The 23,432-nt window shown below is 43.4% G+C and overlaps 1 protein-coding gene across 2 annotated transcripts in view; it reads left to right on the top strand.

Annotated features, from left to right (window-relative positions):
* AGAP1 (ArfGAP with GTPase domain, ankyrin repeat and PH domain 1) overlaps positions 1 to 23,432 on the top strand; it is a 384,937-nt gene that overhangs the window by 295,619 nt on the left and 65,886 nt on the right. For both annotated transcript variants that reach the window (XM_066575407.1, XM_066575406.1), the window contains one exon: positions 14,771 to 14,938. In XM_066575407.1, coding sequence (XP_066431504.1) covers positions 14,771 to 14,938 — 168 coding nt within the window. The remainder of the gene's footprint in view (positions 1 to 14,770; positions 14,939 to 23,432) is intronic.

The raw sequence follows: 23,432 nt of genomic DNA, 5'->3' as shown, positions 1-23,432 counted from the left end.
ATAAACATTTATGGCAGAAGTATCGATTTATTATCATTTATGGCCAGTCATGTGTCAAGCTGATTCCTTATGTATGGAGATATTTTCTTAAATGGAGTTAGGTACAGATTACTTTTTTTGTTATTGTAGTTAGTAGCCATTTAAAACTTATATCACTGAACAAAAGCAAAAATAGCACAAATAACCAATCAAATATCAAATGACAGCAGAATTTCGGATTCTCTCCATTCCCTCATACCAACTGCATGGCAGCCACTTCAGCAACTTCATCTACTTTTCCTAGAGACTGTTCCTTCATTTTCTACTTCAAGCTCATAATGTTGTGGTGGACTGGGAACTGGTAAACCATCTCAATGGGGAATAGGTCGAATAGCAGATGGAAGATTCGGGTATTGAACTGTTTTTGTTTTCTTCATTGACAATCCTGCCTTTATAGGTGGAGTCAAGCAGGAATAGCAGTCATCTGTATGATTTGTAGGCTCACGCCAAACCATAGGCACAGCAAAAGCCATGGGTCATTTTTGATTTTTCAGCCCTTCTCGTAGTTTAACTGCAACATAGATGTTGAGCCCATAACTTATCCTGGTCCCCTACCTTCATGCCAAAGTAATGATGATAGGCAGTAGAGATGAGCGAGTATACTTGCTAAGGCACATTACTCCAGCGAGTAGTGCCTTAGCCGAGTATCTCCCCGCTCGTCTCTAAAGATTCGGGGGCCGGCGCGGATGACAGGTGAGTTGCGGCGGGGAGAGAGAGCGATCTCCCCTCCGTTCCTCCCCGCCGGCCCCCGAATCTTTAGAGACGAGCGGGGAGATACTTGGCTAAGGCACTACTCGCTCGAGTAATGTGCCTTAGCGAGTATACTCGCTCATCTCTAATAGGCAGTCTTCACAAGAGGCGTCAGATTGTGTTTCTGTGACGAAAATGTTATTTCACCACCAATGTAACAAAAATCATTTTTTGTGGCATTTTGATATAGCAAATTTTATACTTCAAAAGTACTCCAAAACCAGAAATTCTGAAAAAAAGAAAAACGGAAACAATATGAAACTCAGTCATAGCAACATTTATTATGTTTATAACCTACAAACATATGGAGAACGTTGTGTTTTATCAGTTGAGAGGTGTGACAACTCTTCCCCCCCCCCCCCCCCCCCGAAAAATGACATGTCACTGTATCTCCAAAGCAAGAGCCAAGCGGTTATTTTTATGGTGATTTTTGAATTGAGCAGGTGGAAATACACAAGAATACGTTAATTTTGAGCCCGAGGCAAAATCATCGTTGGGCAGTGTTGTTAGTGTTATGGTGCTAGTGCATGACGTGCTGGCAGTGGTCGATGACGCGGTGGGCGCTGTGCTCACATCGGAAGTATAACGTGACAGCCGGCTTACACTGACCACAATGGAAGCCGACCACGCATTTTTCCGCGGCAAATAGCGCATGCCACGGTTTCTTTCATGCTGCGGAATTCCGCAGCGTGAACATTTGGCTATTAGGTTCAATAGAACCTAATAGCTGCGGGATAACGCCGTGGATTTCTGCTGCGTAAAATGCGGCAGAAATCCATCCATGGGCATTAGCCCTAAACTCTATTTTTTTTTAAATTATTTTTGTAGCATAAAGTGAAGAATAGGAACTTTTTATCCTGTAAGGGCCCTTTTACATGGAATGATTATTAATTCTTTGCTGGATCATGTGAAACTGAACGCTAAGCGTACAGTGTAAAAGCGGGTAACCATTAAATGACAAACGATAATTCATTCACTTATCATCCATTGTTCATTTTATGGCGCATTGAAAACTTGGTGACAAGTGGCCTGTGTAAACAGGCAGTCGTTCATCAATGAACGACTGCCGGTTTACTCTAACGGAGGCCGGTGGCCAGAAGAGATCCCTGGTGCACTTTGCCTCCATTCAGTGAGCGATTATCGTTCCTGTGTGAATGCTTAGGCGTGATTACTCTTTGGGACAGCTGTCCGGCACTCCAGCGCTTGACAGTTATCCCATGTAAAGCCAACCTAAATTTTTGCCCACTACAGTTTATCTACCGTGTGATGTCTAGTTTCATCGGCTGCTATCAGGTCTGTGTCATTTTACCTTTTTTTTTTTTTTGTTCCCTATAACTGATATTCACACCATTAGATTTCTGTCTTTGTTGAAATTTGAGATTGCTAAAAAATACTTTTTCTATTATTATTTTAGATTTTGGTATTTTGTGGAGGTTTTTTGTTTTCCGGAGATGTTTCCCCGAAAATAAGACAGTGTCTTATATTAATTTTTGTTCAAAAAGGTTTAACTTTTTTACATGTATCGCTGCCTGGACACTGTTTAAATTGACTTTTTTAATTAACTGTTAGCAGGGCTTAATTTTGGAGTAGGGCTTATATTTCAAGCATCCTCAAAAAGCCTGAAAAATCATTTTGCATCCTTAAAAATTCTGGAAAATCATGCTATGTCTTATTTTCAGGGAAGCGGGGTATATGGAGGTTGCTTTGTACTCGTTATACATCGCTGTAATCGGCTACATTTCAAAGTGCACAGAATAGGAAATCAGAACCCTTCTTTGAAAAAAGATTGCATAACCATGTAAAAATATGTCGGCATTCGCTACAATGTTGCCGAGTAATTTACGGTACCGTAATAATCAGGACCCTGTTGGACTTGTGGGAACTCAGACATTTCTGTGATGCTTGAATGTCTAAAATCCTGCATCAGGGGCGACATATTCTTTCTTTGCAACTCTGTAATAACTTCTGCGGGAATTGCAAGATATAAATCTCACAAGCTACGTACAAGCGGCTTATAAGATATGGATTGCGCCTGCCACAACAGTTACTATTGGAGTGTGACAAGTCCGCATGTAGCGCCAGAGCTGTGCTCACTATATACATTAGATGGTTTATAAACCTTTCACAGACTACAGGCTGCTGTGACGGCTGTCTATTTCGCAGACCTGGGAATGTTCTACCGCTGACAGCCCTGTGGGACATGATTTGAACACTTCTCTGTAAAGCACTACAATTTTGCATTTAAAACTATAATATTCGATGCTTTATGACACATCGGCCTTGCTGTAGGAACGTAATATGTACAACCTGGGATGGAATATGAAGTTTACAGCAAAGTTGGCATTAAGTCACCTTTTTCAATTTTCAGACTTTTTTTCAAGTCATTATAGTTGTAGCTGTTTATGCCGTAATATATACTTATGAGAAATGCAATAATACTGGGACAGATTCACTACTGAAAATGTGTCCGTTTTGTGGCACAATGTGCGCCAAAAAGCTGTGTTTAATGCTTTATGATGTATTTTAGACACTTTTTGACAACTTCGAAAAAGAAGACATGGCCTCATGTGAAAGACTGTGTAAAAAGCAACTTTTTGCACCAAGAATACACCAATGTTTTGACACATAGGGCCGACGGCACATGAACAGGTTGGATTCTGCATGTGGGAGCCCGCAGCAGAATCCTGCGCCAACCGCAGCCGGTGACCTTGAGTACTTGCCTTCTTCCATCTTCATCTGTATTGCGGATGGCCGCAGCAGCTCACCGTCGGACATGTGCAGTACAGATTTATTTCTTCAAATCTGTATTTTGCCCGCGCCGTTGATAGTCAATGACTCAGGTACCCACGACCTAACTACAGTGTCAATTGCGGATGGGCCGTGGGTCGGACAGCTGACACAAAAATAGAACATGCTGCCATTTTTTTTCCTCCGCTCGCGGAAATTGCGTTTCCGAGTGTGTGCAGAAAAAAGCAATTTTTTTTTCCAGATTCTGCAATGCAAATGTGTTTGCGTGCCACCAGCCTAAGCCAAATAATAAGTGGTCTTACAGACTAGACAGTGATGCACCAGATTTATCATCCAGCAGAGTCCCCGTGATAAACTCATACATTGTAAGATTGTTTCAGTTTGCAGTGTCTTTTATAATAGACACTACAGTATTAGTAAATCTGCCCCAGTTTGTATACAAATCCTGGCAGTAGCTGCAAGTAGAATTCCAATAAGCCGGCATCATTTATAACGTGTTGTATAAAAGACCAGCTGCATTTCCCTTCAGTATTTAACTTGATTACAATTCTATTACAAATCCCAGGCTATCCAAAATGTGTCCATTGTGAAAGATTCTGTACAGTATATAACAGTCATTGCCCAGTTCTTAATGGGAAGGGACATGTATGAGCCGTAAAGAGTCACGGGGACACTTGACTTACTCAATCCATCCCATGAGGCGCCAGTTTGATAGTGTTTTGGTGGAATAACATTGTGTTCAGGTTAAGCACCGACAGGAGGAGACTTGCGTGATGAGAAGATATAGGGAACGGGAGACTTGGCTAGGAGGGTTGCAGTCAATTTTTGGCCCTAATGCCAAGTAAGATTTTGGTGGTATTCTAAATATCTCGTGATGGTTAGTGAGGCCCTGGTACACATTTTCCATGCCAGGAGCTCCGGGCAGTGCCACACTTAGACACTTCTTACAGCGAAACATGTTGGGTAATGGTGTGCTAGCAGTGTGAATGTACAACGCTCAGCAGCGCCTAGACATAGATACAGCATAATCTACTGTTTGCTAGAAAATCCAACTGCACATTTCTTTGTATTCTTGCTTAAAACATGTAAAACTCATTGCCTGCTTGCGACTCTGAGAGGCAGGACTAATCCCCCCGCCTCCGCTCCTCCACTCTCCACTAGCCCCAGGTCTCTCTCATAATGTTAAATCCATCAAGAGACAAGGGGCTGATTTTTACCCAAAACCACTAATGTGTTTTCAGCGTTGAACTGCTGATGACATCTTAAAAGTCCTCATCGTGCGGCGCCCTCCACACTCCAACAATCAGAACATCTCGTAAACCCATAAAATCCAAACTAATAGCAATGAATATTCAGTGACCTAGAATACTAATTATTGTCATGAATATTAATGCCATCGGACTTGCTTTGGTCCCCCTCTTCCTCCTCCTCCCTGTTGTCTGTCTTTCCTTTCTCCTGTGCACTTTTTTCCTTCTATTTCCACCACACTTTTACGTGGCCGTCCGGTAAAGTTCTATAACCTGCCACCTGTAATGCTGCCTTCAACCAATGCATTCTCTGCACCCCGTTCCAGCATTGTCTGAGCACCCAGTTTTGATTTCTTTGTTTTACCTCTCCCACCCACCTCTCTCTCTCTCATCACTTCTCTCCCATCTCTCACCCCCTCTGTCACACTTTCCACTCAGCTGTGCACTGAAGATGTCTCATAATGAGTGTTTAAGAGGGGGTTCTGTCCTTTCTGACTGTGGTGGGGGCAATAAGCAGATCTTGATTAACGAGACAGTGGGGGGGAAGGGGTAACGGCAATGCTGTTATGTGCACCCCCCGCTAACCCCCCCAACCCCATCATGGAGAGGAGCTCCTCTCTAGGCATCCTCCAGCTCTCAGATTAATAGCTTCGCAGGACGCATTTAGGATACATTGCAAAGGTTTCTATCTAATGGGTTCAGCCATTTCCTCTTTGAGTGACAGGCGCGGGAAGTAATCGGCTGTGCAGAATGGCAGCACATTGCTAGTACTTAAGTGTACATTATCCCTGTTGTGTGTCCTGCAGAGGCTGTTTATCAGGATGCCTCTCGCAGCCGACAGGCGCCAACTGACGCTGCTCTTGCTGTGGTGGGAGCAAGCAAATGTGAGAATAATAATAATAAAAATTGAGTCGAGGAACTGGGGGGAAAAACCTATGGAGAGGGAAATAGGCATGTGTGTCTGTGAGACTGAAAGTGGGAGAACTTGAGCCGGGATAACTGGACTTTAGCAAGAGATTCATTAACATTTTATTGTTTATTTGTAGCTTTTTTTAGTTCTGTCCTTTCTGCAGCTTCTGTTTTTGCTCTTTCCTTCCCCAAACTCTTGAGTTTCCTCCACATTCTTGATTTTCTCCTAGCTTCAGCTCTGTCTCCCCCTAGCTTTTCTTCCTACATGTTCCTTTGCTCCCGGTCCATTTTCCTCAATTAATACAATTAGGCTGTGCAAACATTACAACACAGTATCGAAATAAAAAGGTATGCCCCCAAAAAAGCTGTAAAAAATAAGAGTTCAGATGGGATGGATTTTGTCTACCATGCTTTGTCGCAAATATGAAAAAACATCCGCAGCGAATGCACCATGGAATCTCCGTGTTATATCATACTTTATGGAATCATCGCCCCAAAAAACTGTAACACAATGCGCCATGTCTAAAAACATTCAGTCTGAAATGTTTCCAGGAGTTCTGCTGAAAATACACCAGCAGTATTTTCAATGGGCCAAACAGTCAATCATCCTTTGAGTCATTAGATATACATGTCACCATTAATTTATCAGTAAGAATGATTGATCAAGAGCTCCTTTTATTGAGTATTAAATGTACGATACCATTATATCTACATGTCCACCTCTGAGCACAATCTACAGACTATATGGAGATACGATCTACATAAAAAGTTTAGAAACTTTTTAACTAGTGATGAGCGAGCATTGCCCTTAGCGAGTACCTGCCCGCTCGAGAGAAAAGGGGAGGAACGGAGGGGAGATCTCTCCCCCCCTGCTCCAACCTGCTGACTGCCGCTACTCCCCGCTCCCCCGCGCCGGCACCTGAACCTTTTGTCTCGAGCGGGCAGGTACTCGCTAAGGGCAATGCTCGCTCGAGCAATTGCCCTTAGCGAGTATGCTCGCTCATCTCTATTTTTAACTAATGACTTTTGTACTAGTCCTGAGTTATGGACTGTATCATTCTAAATGCAACAATGACAGTTCTGCTGATTATCATTGGAAAGTGTTGCAAGCTTCTCCTCATACAGATCTATTACAGTTTAACTGAGCCCTTCTAATACACTGAGAACATTCTTACCTACACATCTCAGAAGGCAGATCATCAGAGCGACATCTGTGCAGACATTAAAGGGGTGTTCCCATCTGTAACATTTATGGCATATCCACAGGATAGAAGAGGGATACATAGACAAATATTTATTGGAAAAATACAAAGAGAGGAGAAGAAAAGAGAGTGATGTGTTGCACTGTGTGGGGACCAGACATCCCAGTCTCCTGCTCTGGTAGGCTATGGGGAGTGGGAGACTGTAGAAGCACGGGGTTCACACGGGGCGGAATGGTCACCGAATTCCCCTGCAGACTTTCTGAGCAGAAATTCCGCCGACAATTTGTTATCCCAGGATAAAGCAACAAAGTGGGTGAGATTTGCAAAAGCGTCGTCCACATGCTGCTGAGAAGCCGTTGCAGCCAAGCCACGATGAAACGGATATGCCATGCGGAAATCAAAGCCGCAGCATTTCAGTTTTATCACCGTTTCCGCTGCGGCCAGCTCTGCTTTCTATGCGGAGAGATGGCCGCAGCGGAATGCAGGCGGCGAAGCCACTTCACCTCGGCTGTGACCGTAGCCTAAGCGTTTTTTGTTTTTTTTTGCTACCAGACTTATCTGAGCAGATGTCAAGGCCATCATGTGTCCAGAAAGCATACTTCTTTTAATGTAGCTACGTCTAAACAAAGAGCTTCTGTGCTAAACTACAATACTATATAAAAGCTACAAAATATGCATTGAACAACAAATGCAGAAAACAAGGGTACATCTTTACTGTTAATTCGTATAAAACGCAATGCGCAAAATTATATGCATGATAGTTGTGTTCCTCTTCTTGCTAGGGGGATATCTAATGTGCAAAATAGCAAGATATATTTTTATAAACACATTATTACCGTGTTTCCCTGAAAATAAGACAGTGTCTTAATTTTTGTTCAAAAAGATTCAACTTTTTTACATGTATAGCTGCCTGGACACTATTTAAATTGACTTTTTAAATTAACTGCCAGGGCTTAATTTTGGAGTAGGGCTTATATTTCAAGCATCCTCAAAAAGCCTGAAAAATCATTTTGCATCCTCAAAAATTCTGGAAAATCATGCTATGTCTTATTTTCAGGTTATGTCATATTTTCAGGGAAACAGGGTAGTAACATAGTTTGTAAGGCCGAATGAAGACCGTGTCCATTTAGTCCAGTTTGTTTATCCTCCTGTGTTGTTGATCCCAGAGGAAGGCAAAAAAACCCAAAAGGCAGGAGCCAATTAGCCCTTTTGGGGGAAAAATTCCTTCCCGACTTCCTAATGGCAATCAGACTGTTCCCTGGATCAACCCCTAATAGTTCCTACCTGCCTGTATACCCGGATTAACAATTAACCTAAGATTTATATCCTGTAATATCCTTCCGCTCTAGAAAGACATCAAGTCCCCTTTTAAACTCCTCTATGGATTTTGCCATCACCACGTCCTCAGGCAGAGAGTTCCACAGTCTAACTGCTCTTACAGTAAAGAACCCTTTTCTGTGTTGGCGATGAAACCTGCTTTCTTCTAGATGTAGTAGATGCCCTCTTGTTACCGTCGCAGTCCTGGGTGTAAACAGATCATGGGAGAGATCCTTGTATCGTCCCCTCATGTATTTATACATAGTTATTTGGTCGCCCCTTAGCCGTCTTTTTTCCAGGGTAAATAATCCCAGTTTTGATGCCTCTCTGGGTATTCCAGTCTCTTCATTCCATGTATTAGTTTAGTTGCTCTTCTTTGAACCCCCTCCAGTACTGTAACATCTTTCCTGAGCACCGGTGACCAGAACTGTATGCAGTATTCCATATGGGGCCTGACAAGTGCCTTATATAATGGGAGGATAATGTTCTCGTCCTTCGCCCCTATACCTCTTTTAATGCACCCCAAGACTTTATTAGCCTTTGCAACAGCTGACTGGCATTGGTTACTCTAGTTTAGTCTACAATCCACTAGTACCCTCAGGTCTTTTTCCATCTCACTTTTCCCTAGCAGTACCCCATTTAGTGTATATTGGTGACATCCGTTTCTCCTGCCCATGTGCAGAACCTTCCATTTATCAACATTGAACTTCATTTGCCATTGTCCTGCCCAAGCCCCCAGCTTATCTCGGTCTGTTTGTAGCCATACATTGTCCTCCGTTGCATTGATTATCTTGTGTATATATATAATTTATTATCCAAATAAATTATATATCAGGTGTAGCAAGAGGAAATTGCATGAAAGGCATGTTTGGGCTTATTCATACACACTAGGGTTTAATCTCTGTTTTAGCTTTTCATTCCTCTTTTCTGTTTTTGGCGCATAGATGGAATTAGAATGGAATTAAGCCGATTCAGCTTTACCACCATTTTCTTTCAGTGAGGCTTATAAAATCTAAAAGCAAACGGCACTCTTAGTTTCCTTCTGTCCAGTTATGTTTCTGTGTTTTAAAATAGTGCAGCCTGCAGTGCTATTTGTTCCTTTAAAAAAAAAAAAAACAAGAAAACCCATCAACGGAAGCAACCCCAGTCAGCAGTGCTGAAAATCCTGTTTCTAGTGTGGAGATTTGTAACTACATTTTTTTATTACATGGATCACTTTCGCATTTCCTGGGTAATCTTACCAAGTTTGGTTCAGTTACACCTAGTAGATGTGTCTCTAGACCTTTCTCAATAGGGATGCTTTAAGCCCCCAAAAGTTGAAATGTTGTGTAAAATGTAAATAAATATTTTTTAAAAATGCAATGATTTTTTAAATCTCCTATAACCATATTTTATTCATAATAGAACACAACAAAAGTTGGAACAGAGACACATTGTTCCATTTAATTTTGAAAAAAATTAATCCTTTAGAAATTGATGGCAGCAACACACTTTAAAAAAGTTGAAACAAGGTTAAAAAAAAAGCTGGAAAAGTAAGTAAGTGGTATTAATGAAAGACAGCTGCAGGGTCAATTATATACTAAGTCACATGACTGTGTAAAAAGAGCATATTAGAGAGGTAGCGTCTCTCAGAAACAAAGATATTCAGGCGGTCACCAATCTGTGAAAAACTGCATGTAAAAATTGTGGAACAATTGTGGAAGAAGCCATATATTTACACAATCCAGAAATGCTGGCATCTTCTACGGGCCAAACCTTATTTAACATGGAAAACTATTCCGTTTTGAATCAAAATTTGAAATTCTTTTTGGAAACCACAGATTCCGTGTCCTGTGAACTCAAGAGAAGAGGGACAATCCAGCTTGTTATCAGCACACAGCTCAAAAACCTGCCTCTCTTATGATATAGGATTGTATTAGTGGCTATGGTTACACATTTTAAAAGGCACTATCAATGCTGAGCAGTATATAGAGGTTTTATTACACAACGACTGTTTCAAAGCAAGGCCTTGCATATTTCATAAATACAATACTAAGCCACATACTGCATCCATCACGACAGCGTGGCTTCACAGAAGATTTTGGTGCTGAACTGGCCACTGGCAGGCTAGACCTTTTCGCCAATTGAAAACATTTGGCGCATTATGAAATGAAAAATCCGTCAAAGACGACCGCGGACTGTTGTGCAGCTAGGATCCTACATCCGACAAGAATGGGACAACATTCATCTCCCAAAGCTCCAGCAATCGGTTTCCTCGCTTCCCTGATGTTTACAGACTGTTCTAAAAAGAAGGGATGCTACACAATGGTAGACACGGCCTGGGACAACTTTTTTGAAATGTGTTGCTGCCATCAATTTCTAAATGAGTTAAAGGGGTTGTCCCGCGCCGAAACGGGTTTTTTTTTTTTTTTTCAATAGGCCCCCCGTTCGGCGCGAGACAAACACAAGGGATGGATTAAAAAAAAAAACAGTTTAGTACTTACCCGAATCCCCACTCTGCGGCGACTTCTTTCTTACCTTAGCAAGATGGCCGCCGGGATCTTCACCCACGATGCACCGCGGGTCTTCTCCCATGGTGCACCGTGGGCTCTGTGCGGTCCATTGCCGATTCCAGCCTCCTGATTGGCTGGAATCGGCACACGTGACAGGGCGGAGCTACGAGGACCAGCTCTCCGGCACAAGTGGCCCCATTCACCAGGGAGAAGACCGGACTGCGCAAGCGCGTCTAATCGGGCGATTAGACGCTGAAATTAGACGGCACCATGGCGACGGGGACGCCAGCAACGGAACAGGTAAGTGAATAACTTCTGTATGGCTCATAATTAATGCACGATGTACATTACAAAGTGCATTTATATGGCCATACAGAAGCGTATAGACCCACTTGCTTTTGCGGGACAACCCCTTTAACTTTTTTTCAAATTGCAAATATCTCACTGTCAACTTCTGATGTGTTTTATGTTCTTTTATGAATGAAATATGGTTATGAGATTTCCCAATCATCTCATTCTTTTTTTTTTCTTTACATTTGTTTACATTTTACAGTGTCCAAACGTTTTGGGAATTGGGATTGCATAATCACACTGTGTATATGTGTGTATACTGTGGTACGTTGGGGTACACTTGCCTGCTGACCGCCCACCTTTCTAGTCAGAGTGACAGCCACACGCAAAGGAGACAGCTCAGGAGCGGTGCATTTCTTTATCCGGCAACGGCTGCCATCTTGACTGCACAGTCCTGAAACTAAACATATGCAACAAGTCCATCAACTTGCCTCGCAGACGTCCTCCTCTGCTTGAATTATTCTGTTGCCCTTCACAGTAACCACAATATTCCAGCCTCCTGGCCCTTTAAATGGCTCCAGCAGACTTTCAATGCCCAACACAGGAACCAGACTTTTTCAGCCTTCTGGCCCTTTAAGCTCCACCGGCCACTGTTCACCACTGATGTTCTCTGTACAGGCGTTGCTCTCTGCAGCTTTGTGCGCCACTCCGACTTGTGCCCGCATCCTCCACCATGTGTGGCACGTTGGGGTACACTTGCCTGCAGATCGCCCACTTTTCTAGCCGGAGTGACAGCCACACGCAGAGAGACAGCTCAACAGTGGTGCATTTCTTTATCTGGCTCCTGACAGCCTTTATTTATAGTACAAACATATACACACCCCACGTGGGTGTTGAGGTTTGGGTGGTCAGGTCACCCCTATCAACTTCTGGCCTTTGCTAGGCCAACAGCCTGCAGCACGTCAGCTCTGCTGCACTGGTCCTCGTTGGGTGTAGCAGGAATGTACCCTTATATCCAACTTCCTGACCACACCTATGGATGTTTTCCCTTTTCTCAGGCACCAGAATGCCTGTCTGTTGCCCCCTACAGGCCATTAGCTGTAGTGCACCTCTACAATACATATAACATATACTCTTTTTTTAAAAAAACAACCAGGGATTTAGAAGGAGTTGCCATTTTACTTCAAAACTCTGCAAACAAGAGTTCCGTCTCGGGCAGATATGCAAATTATTGTGCGTTATTAGATGAATGGTTTTGCCACATGAGGACCTAAAAGTGGTTCCACCCTTGGCCTATAAAAAGGCTCCCAGAGGCTACTTTGGTGTAGTGGACCTCTTTTCCGCTTGTAAAATGTGAGCACGTGGTTATTAAAAAAGGAGCAGATTTGGGGATTTCAATCACGTACATACAAAGTACAAAAGAGGTGAAAACAATCCACACATCATTGAAAAGAGGAAGGTTCAAAGTTTTTTTATGACCTACCAGTAAGTTCCATTTTCTGCCTCATGCTCAGCTCTGGGTCTCTTTTTTTCAGTTTTATGGCCCCTGAGGTGCACATACAGCAGAGTACAACAAACGTCCTGTGCCACTTGTAAATTTGCTTCAGACCAGGTGACTGTTTTTGGAATTGATGCCAGAATTCACATTACTCTTCAACAATGGATTCACACTTGGCAAACTCAAGCACATAAAATGATTTTTCCTGTGGTGTCGCCATTTTCCTATAAACTGTAAACAACAAGAAACAGGGCTGCGATGTGGCAGGAAATGGAACTTATTGGTTTGTTATAAAAAAAAACAAAAAAACTTTGAACCTTCTTTTTTCAGTGATGTGCTTATTGTGTTCTTGTCTTTTGTAGTTTGTTTGTAATTAAATCTCTAAATTTGCTCCTTCTTTTTGAATAACTGTGTGTGTATATATCTCAAAGACTGCGTATAAAATAAGGGCCGAACAACAAATGCAGAGAACCAGAATACATCTATCTGTATGTGTGTATATATATATAATTTCACTCAAAAGAAGAATGTTCAATATATATTAAATACACAAACACACAATAAGGGCTATTTCAGACGACTGTATATCGGCCGGGTATTCACGCCGGCCGATATACGGCGTCCCTCTCTGCAGGGGGAGGAGGCTGGAAGAGCCGGGAGCAGTTCTCTAAGCTCCCGCCTCCTTTCTCCCAACTCTCCACCCCCCCTCCGCTCCTCTGCACTATTTGCAATGAGAGGAGGCGGGTGGGGCGGATCTAATTCTTTGGAACTTAGCCCCGCCTCTGTCACGGCTCCTCTCATTGCAAATGGTGCAGAGGGGCGGAGAGGGGGTGGACAGGAGGCAGAGAGGGGGCGGGAGCTCAGAGCACTGCTTCTGGCTCTTCCAGCTTCCTCCCCCTGCAGAGAGAGACGCCGTATATCGGCCGCCGTGAATACCCGGCCGATATACGGTCGTCTGAATAAGCCCTAAAGCTGTATTCTGGTTCTCTGCATTTGTTGTTCAGTGCTTATTATGTAGGTGCAAACAAACTCCAAAAGACAGGGACACAATCCGCACATCACCGAACAACAAGCGCCAGAATAAAACGTTATTATATATATTTAAGCTTTATTATATATATTAAATTGTATTCTGGCATTTGTTGTTTGGTGCTTGTTTTGTAGGGGGTCTTTGATTGGTCTCTAGGTAAAGCACTGTGATCTCAGCTGTCTGACAAGCGGGGGGTCACATAGCTCTGGTGAAGCAAAGGGGTGAACGACTTTTTCCGATGGCCGTACAAATGAAAGAGGCATGGGAGGTCCAGACATTCATAGACCATCAGCGGCCTGCAACTGGTTTAAAAGCTTTGCAGCAATAATAACGTGGTCCGTTCTACACCAGAACAAGCTTGTATTTTATCCTGCCCATGCCCTCTTAGGATCTCTTAAATGTAGCACTTGTTTATTTTGCTATAATTTCGTTGACCTCACAAGTTTCGGAATTTGGGCTATAAACCCTATAAACAAGTGCCCGCACTTTCCTTTTGCCTGCTGCTCTAAAGGAATACACAGTGTCTGCTAGTTATACAAGCTACCTCTTATGGGCTGCATTAAAAATGAGAAATCTAAGAGGCCTTACTGCATAAAATGGGTAGAATGTATCATAGTTGACTTTTATCGCCTATCCATAACACCACACAACGGCTGCTCCATTCAGTGTCCTCTTCACTGCGGAGAATGCAGCAAGCCCACAGTGAGGAGAAGAGGGGGACGTGGCGCGCTCTAATGGATCAGCGGAGGTCTCAGCAGTGACACGCCATCCAATTAGAGTTTTATCAGCTACCCTATGGGTAGGTGATAAAAGTCAATTGTGGTACAACCCCATTAACACAAATTTAGTAATACAACCTGCGTCTGGAGTAATTCTCGTCATATGGGGGTACAAAGTTAGCAGCCAAACCCAAACACTGGTGGTTGTTTATATGAGAATGAAAATGCTGGCTGCTCAGCTGCACAGCTTCCCATGTAAACGGGAACATACAGATGACCAATGGCAGCTTTATGAACGACTAATGCCAATGTTGCAACCTATAACACACCTATTTCAAACTCTACAGTCAAGACGTTGCCATTAGTGGCTCTTGCACGGAACTTGTGCAGTCGAATAGTAGGTGCATTCTATTGTGGAGCAGCAAGAATGGGCATCATATCTGCCAAAGATGGCCCAGTCCCATATGCCATAGCTTGCTATACAGATGTACTACAGATGTTCATAATCTTGTTTGGCTGTCATTACAGGAAACGTTACAAGCAGCACATCCGTTACCCAAATGGCCAGCGGTCAGAGTGGCATTAGCCTTGGCTCGTTCAGCCGCCTAGATGGTATGCATCAACGGTCTTACTCGGTGTCTAGTGCTGATCAATGGAGTGAAGGAGCTGTCCTTACAAACTCTGCCATCAGTAGCGGTAAGTGTATTAGACGCCAATAATCTAATATGAAAGAGCAACTCCTACAGATACATGAAAACTCACCCACCACCTCCTAACCTACCTTATATTGTGGATATTCTTCTATTTTCCCTTATGCCACCTGTTACCTACTGTAATAATTAACTACTGTCATTGTAATTGTAAAAAGCACTATCTGCAGTCAGTTCTGGTGTAGCCAGATCAGATCACATGTCACAAACTATAGTTATAAGAGATCCTACCAAATTATAAGCAAGGTGGAGAACAGCCAGAAGAAAAGGCACAGGAAAGGCTGTGGACTGTGCTCAGTGCAGCAGCATGCGTGTTACAGGCAGTATGCATAATCCGAGCCACTACAGGGGAGGGCTGAGGTGACTGCTTGGTAATAGCCTACAGAAGACCGACCTGACACTCTACAGGTAAGAATACACATGGAAAATTGTTTTTGCACTGTAGTTTCCTATTAACCCTTTCCAATCCACTGTCTGACGTCTGAAGACATTCTGATTGAAGGCTGTACAGCTCCGATGTCGAAAGACCTCCGGCAGGGCATTCTTGCCGTAGATTACTGGCCGCTCTGTTGTTGGGGGCCTCTCCAGCATGTCCCATACCGCAGTACCGGCTCTAGCCAGCAGATGTCACCATTGTATATTGGCAGAAAGAGAAAACCCCCTAGGAAACCCTAAATACAAAATTGGATTGCAAAGAGTTAATATAGCATATAGAATATATAGAAACAGCAACACTAGTGAAATTCTGGTTACAGGACCTGCCGATTCTGAAACCTGCTTCTCCCGGCTAAAGCGTCATTTGCTCAATGGAGAGAGGGGAAAACGAATTATCGAACCATGTCCCAATAAATGAGCACATAGACAGTCTTGATGAAAGATAATAATAATCTTTATTTGCATAGCGCCAACTTATTCCGCCGCGCTTTCAGGCATGGATAAATGCAAAACAATACAACAATTGCACCAATCACAATGTGAGGTACATTGGGTTAGACACAAATAGGTTGAGGGTGGTACAGGAGGTGCAGGGGTTGGGGAACACAGGCAGTAGGAAATTTTATGTACATATCATTTATCAGAAGGCAAACCGGGTGGAGCACCATAGGGAGGGGCGAGGGACTAGGTCAGGAGATTTGGTATGCTTCCCTGAAGAGGTGCGTTTTTAAGGCACGTCTGAAATTTCGTGCATCGGGAATTGTCCGGATGCCTTGGGGTAGAGCATTCCAGAGGATGGGTGCTGCTCTGGTGAAGTCCTGTAGGCGAGCATGAGAGGTTCGTATTACAGGGGTGTTTAGTCTGAGGGTGTTAGCTGATCGGAGTGAGCGCGCTGGGTGGTGTACTGACAGTAGGGAGGCGATGTATGGTGGCGCAGCACCATGCAGAGCTTTGTGAGTGAGGTAGAGGAGTTTAAATTTAGTTCTGCAGTGGATGGGCAGCCAATGCAGCGGCTGGCATAATGCAGAGGCGTCTGAATAACGACTGGATAGAAAAATGAGTCTAGCTGCTGCATTTAGTATGGATTGGAGCGGAGCGAGTCTAGTGCGGGGGAGGCCAATGAGTAGCGAGTCTAATACGGGGGAGGCAATGAGTAGCGAGTTGCAGTAGTCAAGCCGGGAGTGGATGAGCGCAACCGCTAGCGTCTTTAACGTGTCCGTGGTTAGGAACGGACGTATTTTAGCAATATTTCTGAGGTGCATGTGGCATGTTTGGGCCAGAGATTGGATATGGGGGGCAAAGGAGAGGTCAGAGTCCAGTGTGACCCCAAGGCGTCGGGCATGCCGTCTGGGGGTTATGATGGTGCCAGACACTGGAATGGCGATGTTGAGGGGAGGTCGGTTAGAAGGTGGAAAGATCATACTAATCCAACAATACCCTGGTGCGGACTGAGAAAAGCAGCTGCAATTTCTAAGGGTCCTTCTATACATGACGATCGTCGGGCGATTGAGCGCCTGATAGTCATTCTAATGATTATCGCTCATGTGCTTTCACACAGGAACGATAATCGCTCATAGATGAATGACCGCCTGTTTACACAGACAGATTGGCATTGGATTTTTATGCCTGCATAAATGAATGGCGAATGATAAGCGAATGAAGTATCTTTTATCGTTCAGTTGATGACAGTGTTTACACTGAATGATTATCGTTTAGTTTTGCACTACCCAGCGATAATTAATTGTTTGGTGTAAAGGGCCCTTACATGAAAAGACAAGGCTTGGAATATTATAGTCATTGTGTTTTACAGGGGCGTTCTTAGAGTCAGAAATGATCATGGGTACGTGCCCCCAGGTAAGGATGGGAAATATTGAGTTAAGTCATTCACAACTGAAATGACTTAAGGGTTGCAGAATGTATCTTAAACACACTAATAAGATACAGTTTTACTTGCACACTCATAGACAGGCACACTTAGAGTATTCCCATCTCACACCTTTAGGACATATGCACAGGATATGCCATAAAAGTTTCCTAGATGTGGATATGACCTCTAGGGCTCGCACCTATCTCAAGAACTGACCCTTCCTTGGACTAGCTGAATGCAGCAGCTTGGAGGGGTCTGGAGTCCGGAATAAGAGTTGAGCAGGCTGTTCTACACTGTGTCTGCACTCTTTGCCACTTCATACATGGGAGTATTGCTATCTTAGCCATGATTAGCAAAAATGGAAAGAACTCTAACACTGGACAGACATATAACGCTGGCAGGTTTAACTCCTGCAATAAGGTCATTTTACACACAATGGTTATCACTCAAAAGCCATCTTTAGAGCGATAGTCATTGGGTGTAAATGTGCCCCTCTTACACTTTTCTGCCTAACAATGATTTTTAGTTCAGCATGAAATCCATCGTTTGGCAGGAGAGCTGATAAGACGGACCGCACACTGTGTTCTGAGCAGGGAGCGCTGATAACATTGCCTCAGAGAGCAGTGGGTGATGTGTTCTCTGAATAGAGCACCGGCGGCTCACACGCTACTAATTGGTACTAATAGGCATTAGTACCAAGTAGTAGTTTATGCAAAAGCCATTTTGCGTAATACACGGCAAAATAGAACATGCCGTGTTCTTTTTTTTGCGCCTGCATATTATGCAATTCTTACATGCAAATGTGAGCGAAACAGCATAAGGCAATGTTTTTTTTTTGCCTGCGAATTACCACGTATCAGACCTGCGTCCGTCATGGCATCGAAGGTGTGCTGATAGCTACTAATACCCATCTGGCACAGACATCCGTCCAGCTTTTGTTTGTCCCAAAAGACCCCAATAGTTCTGGTATGAAATATGAACGAGAAAATAAAAAAAAACCTGCACTCAGGGGGGCGCTGTAACATATCCATAGGCAAATATACACAACCCAGAGTAACATTAATACTTTTCAACGTAACCCTTTCCAATCCACTGTCTGACGTCTGAGACATTATGATTTAAGGCTGTACAGCTCCGATGTTGGAAGACGTCCGTCGGGGTTCTCTTACTGTATATTGCCAGCCTCTCTGCTGTCGGAACCTATCCAACGTGTCACCTCATGCAGTACTGGCTTTAGCCAGCATATGGCGTTGTTGTATAACAGCAGTAAAAGAGTAAGGCCCCTAGGAAAATCAGGATACAAATTGGATTGGAAAGGGTTAATACTATTCAGTAATAGCTGAAAGAAAAAGTGAGTGAAGCCTTTGGAAATATCTGTATTTCTTCTCTAATTGCTAATAACGTGGTCTGATTGTGATCTAAGTCACAATTATAGAGAAACACAGTCTAACCAGACTTAGGCCCAGTGTCCACGGGCACGCAAGGATTCCGCTACTGAATCCCGTAGAGGAATCCAGCCGTGCCCGCAGACATGGAGAAAAAAAACATTTTTTACCTGTCCAGCTCCAGTGTGGATTTCCTCCATGGTGGACGGATCTTCTTTCTTCAGAACGGCGGATGCGTCCGGATGCGCCAGTGATGTGCCGAACGCATGCGCAGTGCAATTTGTATTTATTTTTTTAAATTTTCTGTTTTCCCGCACATCCACAGTGATGGCTGTGGCCAAGCCGTGGATCGGACGGCTTTCATTGACTTCAATGGAAGCCGTCTCGCAGGATCTGCAGAAAAATGGAGCATGCTGGGATATTTCCCAACGCATGCGATCTGTATGCCAGGAAAAAAATCACATCTGTGTGCTATTAAATTATCTTGTGGATGCTTTTGCATCCCTATGGCTAGGTTCTCACAGGGCGTATTCCCGGTGGAAATCCTGCGGTTTGGTCGCAGCAAAAAAACGCGAGATTTCCACCAGGAAAGCACTGCTTCAAAACCCGCGGCACTTAGCCGCAGGCTTTGGAGGGGCTCGGCCACATGCTTTTCCATTGTGGCCGGCGCTCCTATAGAGGAGAGCGTGGCCGCAACTGAAAAGAAAAAAAATGGACATGCTGTGGCTGGCGAATCCACGATGCAGCGCTGTCTTTGCCACGACGGATTCGCTGTCCACATGGCTGGCTAATACAGGGATTAGCGGCTGCAGGCAGATTTGCCACGGCGGAATTCTGGATGGAATTTCCACAGCAAATCCGCCCTATGTGAACCCAGCCTATGGACGGCGAGAGGTGCGGGACACGCACAAATTTTATAATTTAAATCCATCCTTGAACATTGGGCCTCACAACATGCAAATACCGCGTTTCCCCGAAAATAAGACAGTGTCTTATATTAATATTATATAATTACATGTATAGCTGCCTGGACACTATTTAAATTGACTTTTTAAATTAACTGTTAGCAGGGCTTAATTTTGGAGTAGGGCTTATATTTAGCATCCTCAAAAAGCCTGAAAAATCATTTTGCATCCTCAAAAATTCTGGAAACTCATGCTATGTCTTATTTTCAGGGTATGTCTTATTTTCAGGGAAACAGGGTAGCTGTACTGTTTATGGTTTTGATTGAGCATGTTGAATAACTATCCACAGTGCAGAGAGCAAATGAAAGTGAACTTCAGTGGCTAATGGGTGAAAGGTGGTTCAGTTAAGGAGTAGACATTGACAGCATGCCTTTACAGGTGCTTTGCCCATTACATAGAGGCATGCAAAGTCTGGTTACTGACAAATCTGTTGTTCTCATGATTGATTAGCATGAATCGTGTCTCAATGCAACCAACTTTTAGAAGAAAGTTATAGAGCTGAAACAGACTACAAAAGCATAGCTGAAGACCTGGATGCATATCAATCCACAATTAGACAAATTATCTACAAATGGCAAAAGTAGCACAAAGGGAGATCCTTAAAAAGGTGAGACAAAGCCCAAAGGTTACCACAAAAGACCTACAGAAGGTGTTACAAACTGAAAAACCTCTATTCACCATTAGAAAAACACTGAACCAAAATGAGGTGAATGGAAAGAAACCATGAAGGAAGCTTCTAGTGTTGAAGAACACGCTGCAGATCATCTCAAGTTTGCTGTAGACCATCTGGATGTTCCACGATGCTTTTGGGAACCTGTTCTATGGACAGATTAGACAAGGTGGAACTGTTTTTCACAAATGTACATTGCTATGTTTGGTGGCAAAGATACACTGCACAGCAACTGCCATACCCTATCCCATCTGTAAGACGGGAGCCTCGTGGGCTGTTTTTCTGTATCAAGACCTGAACGCCTTGTGATCATTGAGGGAACAGAGAATTCTAAGATGTTTCAAAACATTTTAAAGAAGAATGTAAGGGCAGCAGTCCGAGACCTCAAGCCGAACAGCCGTTGTGATGCCTCAAAATATCCCAGAGCACACAAGTAAATCCACTAAAGAATGGTTGAAACAGATGATGATTTGTGTTTTCCAGTGGCCAAGGCAGAGTTTCGACCTTAAACCTTCTGAAATGCTGGGGCATGACCTGAAGAGGGCTGTGCACGCAAGGCATCCAAGAAATATTGATGAACTGAAACACATTTGCCTGGAAGAAATGGTCCATAGTTTCTCCTCAACATTGTGCAAATCTTACTTGCAGTTAAAGAAAGCATTTAGTGAAGGCGATCGCCACTGAAGGAGAATCTACATGTTTTTGAATTCAAGGGTTCATTTGTTTTCTCTGAATTGTGGATGTTTACTAAATGTGCTCAATAAAAGGCAAATAAGAAAGATGGAACAATACCTCCGCAGCGCCACCTATTGGATGGCAGCATTTCTTCAAATCAATGCTTGACCTTTATACTAGTCTGTAGAGCAATGATTGGGAATTGAAAACCAAGCCAGAATCCATACACAGACAGCTGTTTCGGGGTGTTTGCCCCTCATCAGTGTGCAGGAGGATTCTGGCATGAACGGTGTAACCGACTGTCTGTTATTAGTTTAGTTATGTTATCTAAGTTTCAATTCTAGACACACACACAGGCCACATTTTATTAGTAATCGATGCAGAAATCCAGGTCATTCCAAAGGGTTCATTTACTTTTTTGTAAATATAACTTACAGCAAACGGAAGTCGATGTAAGTTAAAACCAGGCTTTTTAAAAAAAAAAAAGTAAAAAAAAAACTATAAAATGTTCATATGGAAGCATTCAGTTGATACGTTTTAGACAAAAAATTCTTAGGGGCTCATGCCCATGGCCGTGCTGGGCTATGCAAGCGGAATACTGCAGCGGAGTCCGTCACGGTGCCACCCCAAAGACCCCATACTCACCTCATGGATCCGCTGTGCGAGTCCCACATGACGCGCTGGCGCGCATACGCAGTACAGCACTTTACGCGCCGGCAGTGTCATATGACGCGGTGGGCAAGGCGCGTATTCACGCTATACTTCCGCTGTGCTACAGCGGAAGTATAGCATAATGGCTGGCTTCCATTGACTACAATGGGACTTTCCTGTTGGTGGATCACATCAGTTTTCGTTGTCGGCAAAGCTCTACCTTGGGAACATCCATGCAGGGAATGCCGGTATGATGTCTGGGCACTGGCTACATACCGGTGAGCTGGCCAAAGCTTCCTTTTGCTGTATAACTTACAGGAAGGACCACAACATGTCAATGTACAGCCTTCAAAAAAGTTTACGTCTTCACCTTGGCAGCATGTGGTGTCTTAGTGCCCTACGGTAAATCCTTACATTATTCCAACAAGACATCTTGTTTCCACCTTGAGGCACACTGTAGGACCTTGTTCCGAAAGACAACTCCAGCCACCCGGCCACATTTGACCTTCTTTCCCGCATCCTCCACCTCCCCTGAATCACAGTTGCGTGTGACTACCACTCCCTTACTACAGGTGTCCATCATACAATGTCATTTTATATCAGCCAAGTCTATCCTCTGTAAGTAGCATTGAGTATAAAACCCGTATCATTGGTATGCAAGACGGATAATGTCAAATATAAGACATGTGATCATATCATTATGTAGTGTATGTATATATAATTCACCGCTGTTCCTGCACTGTTCCCTTTAAACCACCAAGCAATGAGGTTATTAATGTAAGGTAGCGACTTTTAGCTGTAATTTGCACAAATTCTCTGGTTCCGGAGCAAAGATTTTCTCAGGAATTCAGGTGATGCAGACAGCAGAGGTAGGAACGTGGCCATAACCCCATTGAAGTGACAGTCGGGGACGAGGCTTTAAGCTTCTTCCAAGAGAAAGGCACTAGAAAGGGAAAGATTTCTCCAAGTGACAATCTTGTGACGGGAACGGAACAGAGGGAAAGAGAGAAGAGAGACGTCTTCAGAGGCGCGAGAAATAATAACAAGGATTCGTGCAGCCAAAAAAAGACAGCCGTGTGTTGAGGGAGGGGGGAGAGTTTGAAGATGTCTCCTGTGAGAGACGCTATTTGTGAGCATTGTCACAGAGGAACAATACAGTCTGCAGAGAGCCCAGAAAACGGCTGTGTGTGTTTTTATTCATCTAGATCAGGAACCTTAAAAGCAAAGAGTAACCTTCTTCTCTCCTGTTAATACCACTGCAGTGCGCTTAGGGAGAAATTGGGGGCTCTCTGTAAAGTGAAAGGCTTCTATGTACGCGGAGTATACATTGTAGCGCAGAATACGGCTGCTAACATTGTATACTGCCTTGTATATTTCTATACTAGATTTGATTTGATATTTAACTCCTAGTTTTGTCAAATTTGGGGAGGAAGTTTTAACTTTTTCTTGAAGCACTCGGCTAATGGAATGGCCAACTGAATGTTTTCTGTACACAACCCAATTCTAGAATTAATGGCCCCATTCTGAGTTTGTAGATTTACTTTCTATTGCTTTGAATAAAGTACAGTGGGGACTCATTAAAAGTATATGGACAGCATAGGATGGGTCTCCCACTTCTGACCTTTTTCTATAAGGCTAATAAATGGCAGTTCTCTATTTGGTGGACTTGGGCTATGGAATACCACATTTCGCTGCAGCGGTTGGGGGAGGTGAGACAACCCCTTTTGCATTTGCTTGTGTACTTGTGCTTGATGTGATGGGTTTTTTTCTGTTTTGACACTTCAAATGAAAAAAAAAAAAACTTTTCAAGATCTATCCCAAAAAATTTTTCA

The sequence above is a fragment of the Eleutherodactylus coqui genome, chromosome 8 (assembly GCF_035609145.1).
Source record: "Eleutherodactylus coqui strain aEleCoq1 chromosome 8, aEleCoq1.hap1, whole genome shotgun sequence".
Taxonomy (NCBI): domain Eukaryota; kingdom Metazoa; phylum Chordata; class Amphibia; order Anura; family Eleutherodactylidae; genus Eleutherodactylus; species Eleutherodactylus coqui.
Note: the sequence above shows the minus strand (reverse complement) of the source record. Positions and strands in the feature narration are given on the sequence as shown.